The sequence below is a fragment of the Babylonia areolata genome, chromosome 18 (genome assembly GCF_041734735.1).
Source record: "Babylonia areolata isolate BAREFJ2019XMU chromosome 18, ASM4173473v1, whole genome shotgun sequence".
NCBI lineage: Eukaryota > Metazoa > Mollusca > Gastropoda > Neogastropoda > Buccinidae > Babylonia > Babylonia areolata.
The window spans coordinates 5378217-5390716 of NC_134893.1; the positions used below are offsets into that span (position 1 = coordinate 5378217).

At 45.5% G+C, this 12500-nt stretch overlaps 1 protein-coding gene across 4 annotated transcripts in view; it reads left to right on the top strand.

Annotated features, from left to right (window-relative positions):
- LOC143292383 (uncharacterized) overlaps positions 1-12500 on the top strand; it is a 59299-nt gene that overhangs the window by 25197 nt on the left and 21602 nt on the right. For all 4 annotated transcript variants that reach the window (XM_076602600.1, XM_076602601.1, XM_076602602.1 and 1 more), the window contains exons 3-6: positions 340-432; positions 3701-3835; positions 6406-6519; positions 11555-11634. In XM_076602600.1, the coding sequence (XP_076458715.1) occupies positions 340-432; positions 3701-3835; positions 6406-6519; positions 11555-11634 (422 nt within the window). The remainder of the gene's footprint in view (positions 1-339; positions 433-3700; positions 3836-6405; positions 6520-11554; positions 11635-12500) is intronic.

Consider the following 12500-nt stretch of genomic DNA (forward strand, 5'->3'; position numbering starts at 1 on the left):
GACCCAACAACAAGAGCAGTCATTATTATCATTTTTTGTTCAAACAGGAACTTCTTTTCCTAAGCATGGAAGTTCTATTTATTTTGCAAACGTTTTGGTGTAGATAGTAAAAAAAAAAGGGAAAGTACTCTGTAATTAATGCTAGGGGACTTAATTCGAATCTGGTTAGGACTTTTTTTTTTTCTTTTTCTTTTTTTAACGCGAAGCTTTATAATAACAAATACAGAACACATTTTAACGATTAGATTTTTTTTTTAAAGTGTATCACAAGTGAGTCTTGAAGGCCTTACCTCTCTTGTTTTCTAATGTGCTGATATTGGAGTCTGTGCTGTGTTTCAGGTGTTCTGGCACCTGGACGTGTTCCGACGAAGCTACCGTCGTCTGTCGGGCCACACCTGTATGGGCAACTCCTGCATCTTCTGTGCGCTGAAGGTGAGTGGGCTGCGTGTGTTGTGCATCTCTACGTGGTCTTGGTGCTGTCTTTTTATGGTCTGCTTGGGAAAAGAGGCAGTGTCTTTCGTTGTTGTTGGGGTTTTTTTTGGTTTGTTTTGTTTTGTTTTGTTTTGTTTGTTTTTTTTTTTTCTTGCGTACGTTCTTATATAAAGTAGGTCGTACTACATGTAAGAACACAGGACATCAACGTTTTAAAACCGTGGTTGTAAATGTCCAGAATCACTTCTTTTTTTTTTTTAATCCAAGAAGGAATGACAATTCCCCAAGAACTGACATAAAGGGAAACTTGTACGAACAAGTACTACCCCAGTTTTGTGGGTGAAAAAATTTCTGTAAAGACCTCAGAGGAAATATGAAAATCCGTATGGCTTGACTAGTTATTTTTACCCCCCCCCCCCCTCCCCCCTCCCCCCTCCCTCTCGACGAGGGCTCGGTCTGTGAGGACAGACGTCAATGCCACAGATCGTTAGCAAACGTGCGCCACTCGATCGGGTCCAGTCCTCTTTCTTTTCCCTTCTTTTACACCCCCCCCCCCCACCCCCCCACACACACACACCTCCTCCCCCCCCCCCCTGTCCCGGTTGCTGTGTGCACTGGGGCGTGGAGATCAATAACGACACGGCCCTAAATCAATGATCCGACGTGAGCGCAAACCGTGGCACGCACGTGGCGCACGCGCTGGGGGAGGGAGGGACGGGGGGGAGGGGCAAGGGGGGGGGGGAGACAAGGTGACTACTAAAGGTGTGTGGGGGTGGGTGGGAGGATATGTGTGGGGGGTTGAGAGGGGAAGTGGAGGGGCCTTACTGGGAAGGAAAGGAGAAAGACTTAATGCAAAAAGGAGTACAGTGTAGTTCGTTGGCTGGCAGCTAGCGGTTCTGAATAATACATTTTCAAAAACCGTTTCACGGGAGGAAACTATCAATATTAGGACAAATGGATGTATTAATGTCAAGCCTTCTCTCTCTCTCTCTCTCTCTCTCTCTCTCTCTCTCTCTCTCTCTCTCTCACTGGGCAAAAACAAAAACCCTGTCCCTTAAACTCGGGTCTTTGTCTCGCGTGCTTCCTGAAAATCAATGTGATGAACTACACTGCCTGGTGCTTGCTTTGTTTCCACGGACGAATCCTGATGAGCTGAAAAGCGATCGATAGTAGGCTACAGGCAGAGTGTCCCTCCCTCCAACCCCGCCCCCACCTGCTGTCAAACACACGCATGAAAGAAGAGGAAGAGGAAGAAGAAGAAGAAGAAGAAAAAAAAAAAGCTTTGAGCTCTGTTGTGATCAGCATTACCGTAACTTTATCGATTGTGCCCAGAAGAGCTCAGAAAATGACGGGGAATGAGGATTGAGGTCATTGATGGTCGGGGGGGCGGGGGGGGGGGGGGGCATTGTTTAGGGACAGGAAGTGAGGGCTTCGGCAGAGTCGTCAGCCCCATAAAACCCCCATTTCCCCCTCTTTTTATTGTGTGTCTGTCTGTCTGTCTGTCTGTCTGTCTGTCTGTCTCTCTCTCTCTCTCTCTCTCTCTCTCTCTTATTGTCCGAAATTTTAATCATGAAAATGGAGTCACTTAGTTTAAGCAGCAATTTGTTTTCAGTCTGAACTTTATGACAGACGTAACTCGGGACAAAGGACATGAATTAGTATTATATTATATTCCATTAATCAGAGTAATGGGCGGATACACCTGTGTTGTTCTTCTTCCCCATAATGTCTTTCTGTTTTTGATCAAATGCCCAACGAAGAGTTGCATCGGTGTGATTATTGATATGTTATTTAGACACTTAGAATTATACGCATAGACAGAAGTATGATATTAGTATACTTTGGCTGAGAAATTTTTTTCCCGTTCGTCACGTAACGATTCTCAGTCATATAGGGAACAGAACTATGCAAATGCCCCAGTATATTTGTTTGGCATGCACATTTGACCGTGGTTGTTGTTTTTTTCTTTTGTTTTTCCTTTCTTTTTTTCATTCATTAATTGAGCGGCAGTCTGAATCGATATTCCTGTGTTCGGCTTAGAAGACACTAATATTTTGAGTACAAATGTACAGCCGCAAACGGTGACATTGGTGAATGTGACGTGCTTTGTTTTGCTGTGATTTGCACCTGTGTGCTTCGAGACTGTGATGGCGCCTGTGTCAATATATATATATATATATATATATATATATATATATATATATATATATATATATATTATGTCACTCAGTACAGCCAGTCCTCTCTTCTCCTCTACACAGACCCCTCGGATGTCCAGTGGGTGTCTCAATGACTCAACATTTAGCTTCCGTCGTCAGAACTGTGGTATTCTTTGTCAACATTCACCTCTTCAGTATAAGAGCCTTCCGCTTGCAATATTTTGATGGTGGTAATTGGAGTGAAACGCTGTTAACGTCTTCTCTTTCGCCGTTCGTATGGAGAGAGTTAAATATGTATATTTTAGCCATTGTCATGTGAAACTGTGTAGACTTTGTACATATTTTACCACACTTAGTCTTAAATTTGCATATGTTATTGTGAAGCGCGATGAGCCCCATCTGAGATGGGGGTACTGCGCTATATAAGCCTGCATTTTATTATTTATTATGAAAAAATCAGCATCTTCGTCTATTAAAAAATTGATACTCGTATATATATATATATATATATATATATATATATATTTGTGTGTGTGTGTGTGTGTGTGTGTGTGTGTGTGTATTTATAACCGCTCTGCCTTCGGCTCATAGCGCTGACAATAAAATTCGAAAGTTGGAAAGAAAAAAAAAACAGCACAGAGCACAATCATTTATCCAAAAAAACGTATACACAAAGGCACATATATGACATGTGCTGTATCGTATGTACATAGGCCCGACGAAGTGAGTGTTGCTGTGTCTGAAAAAAACAACAACAACCTAACAACACATGACACAATTAATTCTCAAAAACGTTTACACAAAGGCATGTATAGGACACGTAATGTTCATGTATTATATGTGTAGTGAGTGTTGCTGTGTCACACAATTAATTATCACAAACCTTTACACAAAGGTAAAGGTAAGTATATGACATATACTGTACATATATATGCGTATTGCTGTGTCACACAGTTAATTCTCAAAAAACAACAACAACGTATACACAAAATATGACATATACTGTACGTAGTAAGTGTTGCTGTCACACAGTTAGTTCTCAAAAACGTACACACAAAGGCATGTACATGACATGTACTGTACGCAGTGAGTGATGCTGTGTGCTTCAGGTGATCTTCACACAGTTCCAGTACAGCGACAAGTCTTCCCTACACCCAGAGGCCCTGCGGAAAGCCCTGGCGGAGACCTTTGCCAATCAGCAGCGCTTCCAGCTGGGGCACATGGACGACGCTGCAGAATGCTTTGTGAGTTCCGTGCTCGAACCCATGATACGTCGAAATCTCTGTAGCGTTGACATCAGATTCTGCTTCGTCTTCGTCTCCCCCTCCCTCATCGTCTCTCCTCATTCTTCCCCTCCTTCTCCCTCATCATCTCTCCCTTCGTCTCCTCCTCCCTCATCATCTCTCCTTTCTTCCCCTCCCTCATCATCTCTCTCTTCGTCTCCTCCTCCCTCATCATCTCTCCTTTCGTCTCCTCCTCCCTCATCATCTCTCTCTTCGTCTCCTCCCTCATCATCTCTCCTTTCGTCTCCTCCTCCCTCATCATCCCTCCTTTCGTCTCCTCCTCCCTCATCATCTCACCTTTCGTCTCCTCCTCCCTCATCATCCCTCCTTTCGTCTCCTCAACCCTCATCATCTCTCCTCATTCTTCCCCTCCCTCATCATCTCTCTCTTCGTCTCCTCCTCCCTCATCATCTCTCCTTTCGTCTCCTCCTCCCTCATCATCTCTCCTTTCGTCTCCTCCTCCCTCATCATCTCTCCCTTCTCCTCCTCCTCCCTCATCATCTCTCCCTTCGTCTCCTCCTCCCTCATCATCTCTCCCTTCGTCTCCTCCTCCCTCATCATCTCTCCCTTCGTCTCCCCCTCCCTCATCATCTCTCCCTTCGTCTCCCCCTCCCTCATCATCTCTCCCTTCGTCTCCCCCTCCCTCATCATCTCTCTCTTCGTCTCCTTCCTCATCATCTCTCTCTTCGTCTTCTCCTCATTCTTCCCCTCCTCCTCCTCCCCCTCCGCCTTCTCCTCCTCCTCCATCTTCTTCTTCTTTTTGACTTCGTCATCTCCTTCTCCTCGCCCCCCCATCCTCCCCTTTTCCCCCCACCTACACCAATGCAACACTATTGCTTGTGTGCGCGTTGTAATATGACGCATACCATGGTTTGTACAGAGCTTCTCATATACAGGTGTGATAGACAGACAGAGAGAGACAGATACGGGAAACTGGGAACAAAACATGGACAATATGCGTGATAAACCCAGGCTCGGGGAACAGATGGTGCATAATATGAGAGGCAGTGGGGTAGAAGAGTATTATTGGTTCAGACGCCCACATAGCAGTTCATATCTATTCTGCTTTGGTGGGGTGGAGGAGGGGAGGGGGAACGAGGAGGCGGGGGGGCGGGGGCTGGGGGGGGGGGGGGGGGCACAGCCTGCTTTCCAGCGTGGACACACACACAGTGCAGAGCCCCCGTAAAGCCCACAGGTCTTGTCACCGTGTGGCATTCACACCGCCCGTGTGGAACACTGCATGATAGATACCGGAACATAATAGGTTCTTATTATTATCAGTATTGTTTGGATAGCTTGTCTCCTTCCTGTTCTTCTCGTGTTACGCAGAAAGCCTCAGGATTGATCTATGACCCATCTTGTGTCTGTGTCTGTCTGTCTGTCTGTCTGTCTGTCAATCAGTCTGTCAGAAAAATCAATGTGCGTGACGTTGATCATGATGAAAATGTTTATGTCAGCAAGTCCCGAACGGGATCGTCACAGGTTATTACCCAGGATTCGATTTTGTTATTTATAGAGTGTGTGTTTTTTTTGTTGATTTTTTTTTCCTCGCTGTGACAAAGAATCAGCTGAAGACTGGAGCACAGTGTAAACATGAATACACGCTATAGATAAACGGTTAAAACAAACATGTCGATGGTTTTATTCGACATTATGAAATGAAGGGATTTTCACATTATATATGTTTATCAAGACTGTTACCCCAGTCTTTCCAAATGGTTTTTAGCTTGTTGCTAATTTCGTACTTTATCAGGTTTTGTTTAGTTTTTACACCATGTTTGTTTTGAGAAGATAGAAACAAATGTATACGAAGTCAAAAAAAAAAAAATGTCCTCCATTGGCTCCTACTCTCCTATCTTCAACTGTCAGGGTTGTAATGACGGAGCGTGTTTAGATGTTTTAGGACACCCATTGAGGAAGCTACTACAAACCAGCATGTATATAAGATTTTATAACTGGTTGTTAATTATATAGCCTACATATGTAAGTGTGTGTGTGTGTGTGTGTGTGTGTGTGTGTTGTTTGTACATTATATAGCCTACATATGTAAGTGTTTGTGTGTGTGTTGTTTGTACATTATATAGCCTACATATGTAAGTGTGTGTGTGTGTGTTGTTTGTACATTATATAGCCAGCATATGTAAGTGTGTGTGTGTGTGTGTTGTTTGTACATTATATAGCCAACATGTGTAAGTGTGTGTGTGTGTGTGTGTTTGTGTGTGTTGTTTGTACATTATATAGCCTACATGTGTAAGTGTGTGTGTGTGTGTGTGTGTGTGTGTGTGTGTGTTGCTTGTACATTATATAGCCAACATATGTAAGTGTGTGTGTGTGTGTTGTTTGTACATTATATTGCCAACATGTATAAGTGTGTGCGTGTGTTGCTTGTACATTATATAGCCAACATATGTAAGTGTGTGTGTGTGTGTTGTTTGTACATTATATAGCCAACATGTGTGTGTGTGTGTGTGTGTGTGTGTGTGTGTGTGTGTGTGTGTGTGTGTGTGTGTATGTGTGTGTGTTGTTTGCAGGAAAACATACTGCGTCGTCTCCACTTTCACGTGGCCAGCAGCTACAACGAGGACACGTGCAGCGCGGCCCACTGTCTGCCCCACCAGAAGTTCTCCATGTCTGTCCAGGAAAAGGTACCCTCTTCATCCCCTTTCTCCGTCAGTCCTAACCACAGGGCTGCTCTTTATAGGAAGGTTTCCTCGTTATCAGTAATAGTAGAAGAAGTAGTAGTTGTAGTCGTCGTAGTAGAAGTAGTGGTGGAGGTAGGTGTAGTTAGAAACACGAGCAGTGGTAACTGTAGCTGTTGTTGTTGTTGTTGTTGCAGTACTAGCAGTACCAGTAGTTGTAGCAGTATGTGTTGTTGGTGTTATTCCCACATGCAGTTTTGTGGTCCTTCTGTTGAAGACGAAAGAGCTTCAGATGACTGTAGTATACAAAGCAAGCAAGCACACGCATGCATGCACGCATCTACCCCCGACATGCACGCTCACACACACAAACACACAGACACACACACACACACACACACACACACACACACACCACAAAATAACTGACCAACAGTTCACGTACTTGCTTCGTATTGTTCAGGTTTTTATCTGGGGGTTTTTCTGGGTTTTTTCTTTCTTTTCTTTTGTTTTTCTTTCTTGAACAGATTTTGCACTGTTCACTTTTCAATTCACGCCTTGCTCCCACCACCCTCACCCTGCCCCACCAAGCCTGTATAGCCCCCCTACCCACACACACACACACACACACACACACACACACACCACCACCACCATACTACACGTCACAGAACCAGACGGTGGAAACATCAATATTCAAGTCACGGCCTCGTGCTCCTTTGGACTTTTCCACTCCAAAAATAGATGAAACACACACTGACACACACAGACACACAGACACACAGACACACACACACACACACACACACACACACACACACACACACACACACACACATTGCACACGCGCACACACCGAGTGTCACTTACCATTTTATAATTGTGCCTCTATTTTTGGTTACGTTATAATCATGGTGTTATTATAAACCTAGGAGATTTTGCGAAGAATATTTTGCCAATATGGGGGGACTGTGACTTACCATCTGCTGACGAAAGGAAAGCGGCGCTGTCTAAACTAGTAAAAGGATTGCTTCAGCGATAAAAGATTTCAGCGAGAGGAAACTGCCGGCCGTGTGATAATAATATATGTATTAGGCAATGTCTTCGATTCAGTGTGATGAGTCACCTTCGGGAATTTCTGTGACAGATGTCAGCTGGTCATTTTGCCCATTGCTCACTTCCACAACAGCAACAACAACAAATCAGCTGACGTAGTAGTATGTGATAAGAGTCTGGTCTTTATTTCAAGGTAGACCCCACGACACGGAGATGTATGTTTATCATAATTATAGAAAGTCTGGCCGCAACCGCAGTCACCTTTTCTTCATGACATGAAAGCGTCATCCGTGCAACAGATGTCCCCCCCCCCACCCCCCACACCCACCCCCTTCTGTCTCTCTCCGTGTCTCTCTGTCTCCTCCTTGTCCGGCCTTTTTGTCTGTCTGTCTGTCTCCGAGTCTCTCTCGCTCTCCCTCTCTCCCTCCCCACCCCCACACTCCCCATTACATGTACACTTGCTGGTGTACTAAACTACACGCAACACACATTCAGCCACACGAATCTCGCTGGTTACTGAAAAACAGGCGCACACACACACACACACACACACACACACACACACAAGCACGCACGCACGCACGCACACACACACACACAAAAAAGACTGAGCGGGGAGAGATAGAAAGAGACAGAGAAAAAAAATCAGAGAAAGAGAACTGAGAGACAGACAGAGGGAGACAGAGAGAGAAAAACAACAACACACACACTCAACAACCCGCTAAGAGAGAGAGAGAGAGACAAAACAAGACAAGACAAGACAAATTCTTTATTTCGAGGATAATAGATAAGCACTGGTGTGCTTTTTTTACATCCAGTCCCCACCCTGTAATAGGGTCTACACTACACAATATTTAATAAGATGAAAGCATGGTGTTTGTGGAGATACATAACAGAGGAAAAAATATACATAAATCAAAACAAAACAACAACCACACACGCGCGCGCGCGCGCACACACACACACACACACACACACACACACACACGCACGCACGCACGCACGCACACACGACCACACACACACACACACACACACACACACACACACACACACACACACGGCATACAGGCACTGGCATGGTGTTAGTAAAATGCATAGGGGGAAAAATTGAACAAAATGAAAGAAACACACACACACACAACACTGGAGAGAGAGAGAGACAGAGAGAGAGAGACAGACAGAGAGAGACAGAGAGAGAGAGACAGAGAGAGACAGAGAGAGAGACACAGAGAGAGACACAGAGAGAGAGACAGAGAGAGAGACAGAGACACAGAGAGACACACAGAGAGACACAGAGAGACACAGAGAGAGAGAGACACAGAGAGACAGGGAGAGAGAGAGAGAGACAGAGAGAGAGAGACAGAGACAGCGAGAGAGAGAGAGAGAGCGAACAACGTGGGACCTGTTTGGTCGCAGAAGCCGCAGCTGTCGTGGAGTACACACATCACCTCTGACAGCCAAACAGCCGCGCGGCATATTGATTAGGACGCCGCCTCTCCCAACCCCCTCTTCCCCACCCCCCCTTCTCCCACAGGGCAAACTTGAGAGACAGGAAGGTGGGAGAGACCTAGAGGAGTGGTGGTGTGGGGGGTGGTGGGAGGTGGGGGGAGAGAGAGAGTCATGGAGGGAGAGAGAGGGAGACAGGGAGTTGCTCAGTGTGTGTGTGTGTGTGTGTGTGTGTGAGTGCGTGTGCGTGACACTGTGTGTGTCTGTAAGTGAGTGAGTGTGTCTGTGTCTGTGTGTTTGTCTGTCTGCGTATTTGTTAATGTGCGTGTGTGTGTCAATGTTCGTGTATAATAGTTGTGTCTTTGTATATTTGTGTCTTTGTGCATGCGGGTGTGTGCGTTTATGTGCATGCATGTATGTACGTATGTGTGTGTGTGTGTCTGTGCGTGTGCGCGCGCGCGTTTGTGTGTATGTACATCTGTATGTCTGTGACTGTGTGTTTGTGAACGTCAGTCAGTCCATGTAACACGGATCAGGCAAGCCACTCGCCAACCTGTCAGGTTGCCTGACAGCGAAGACAAGACAGACAGAGACACGATGACAAGACAGAGAGACACGATGACAAGACAGACAGAGACACGATGACAAGACAGACAGAGACACGATGACAAGACAGACAGAGACACGATGACAAGACAGACAGAGACACGATGACAAGACAGACAGAGACACGATGACAAGACACACGATGACAAGACAGAGAGACACGATGACAAGACAGAGACACGATGACAAGACAGAGAGACACGATGACAAGACACACGATGACAAGACAGAGACAGAGACACTATGACAAGACAGACAGAGACACGATGACAAGACACACGATGACATGACAGACACAGAGACACTATGACAAGACAGACAGAGACACGATGACAAGACAGACAGAGACACGATGACAAGACACACGATGACAAGACAGAGAGACACGATGACAAGACAGAGACACGATGACAAGACAGACAGAGACACGATGACAAGACAGACAGAGACACGATGACAAGACACACGATGACAAGACAGAGACACGATGACAAGACAGACAGAGACACGATGACAAGACACACGATGACAAGACAGAGACACGATGACAAGACAGAGACACGATGACAAGACAGAGACACGATGACAAGACAGACACAGACACGATGACAAGACAGAGACAGAGACACTATGACAAGACAGACAGAGACACGATGACAAGACAGAGACACGATGACAAGACAGACACAGAGACACTATGACAAGACAGACAGAGACACGATGACAAGACAGACAGAGACACGATGACAAGACACACGATGACAAGACAGAGACACGATGACAAGACACACGATGACAAGACAGAGAGACACGATGACAAGACAGAGACACGATGACAAGACACACGATGACAAGACAGAGACACGATGACAAGACAGAGACACGATGACAAGACACACGATGACAAGACAGAGACACGATGACAAGACAGACAGAGAGACACGATGACAAGACAGAGACACGATGACAAGACAGAGACACGATGACAAGACAGACAGAGAGACACTATGACAAGACAGACAGAGAGACACGATGACAAGACAGAGACACGATGACAAGACAGAGACACGATGACAAGACAGACACAGAGACACTATGACAAGACAGAGACACGATGACAAGACAGACAGAGAGACACGATGACAAGACAGAGACACGATGACAAGACAGACAGAGAGACACGATGACAAGACAGACAGAGACACGATGACAAGACAGACACAGAGACACTATGACAAGACAGAGACACGATGACAAGACAGAGAGACACGATGACAAGACAGAGACACGATGACAAGACAGAGACACGATGACAAGACAGACAGAGACACGATGACAAGACAGACAGAGACACGATGACAGTCTGTTTCTGAACTGAACTGTACTGTGTGCCTTCCCCCACCCCCACCACCACCACCACCCTCCTCTTCGGAAAATTTTTTTTTTTAACTTATTTTGTACGTCGCGTTTTGATCTCTAGTTGAATCTTGTGCTGGTAGAGATGTGTGTGTGTGTGTGTCTGTGTGTGTGTGTGTGTGTGTGTGTGTGTGTGTGTGTGTGTGTGTCTGTCTGTCTGTCTATCTGTCTGTCACTGTCGCCAGTGACAAATGTGCTATAACAGTATCCTAAAACAAGACTGTGACTCAACATTATCAAAAAATAATTGGACTTCGGCGGGCCGGACGCGCCTTGTCCAAAGCCTCTTTAATAACCCAGTGCTCACATATTAAGTCTTCTCGATTTTTTATTTATATATATATATATATATATATATATATATTTTTTTTTTTTTTTTTTTTTTTTACCATGATCTGTAAAGCATGATATTTAGATTTTTATATATATATATACGCAATTATGTAATGTGTGTGTTGCAGGTGTAGAATGGCATTCACAGTTGTTCTTGATTCGTGGCGTGATGTGTGTGCAGGTGGTGTGTGTGTGTGGAGCCAGCACCAGCCCCCTCAAGTTTCTGGAAATGGTGCACTACGTGTCTGCTTCCGCGCTGCTGTGAGTGTGGGCTTCCCCGTTCTGTCTTTCTGTCTGTCTTTCTTCCTTCCTTCCTTCCTCAGCTGTCTGTCTGTCTGTCTGCACGTCTGTATGTATCTGTCTTCGTCTGTCTGTCTGTCTCTTTGTCTGTCTTTCTGTCTCACTGTCACTCTCTCTCTCTTTCCCCCTCTCTATGAAACACACACACACACACACACACACACACACACAACACACAACACACACACACACACACACACACACACACACACACACACAACACACACACACACACACACACACACACACACACACACACAACACACACACACACACACACACACACACACACACACACACACACACACACACACACAGAGTCGTCTTTTTTCTCTAATAGGTCTGTGGTGTCCTAACGATTACATAATATATCACTCGCTCTCGCTCACTCACAAGCGCTTGCACGTGTGTGTGTGTGTGTGTGTGTGTGCGCGCGCGCGCGCGTGTGTATGTGTGTGTGTGTGCGTGTTACTGTACTTGTATGTGTTTTGTGTGTGTGTGTGTGTGTGTCTTTGTGTGTGGTTTCCCATTTTATCGCGAATGGCATATTTCCGCCAAAAGCATTGCCGTACATGAGTACCTTCATGAAATCACTTTGCCCCGATGTTTGTATCATGTCAGCCACAGCTGCTGATACACACACACACACACACACACACACACACACACACACACACACACACACACACACACACACACCCCCACACACACACACACATGTACATGTCCGCTGATACTGCTGCCGGCGACTGTCACCATTGTCTACCGTTACTGTTATTATTCATGTTCCCCTCTGCTACGCTGCTAGTCCTAGTGCAACCACTGCT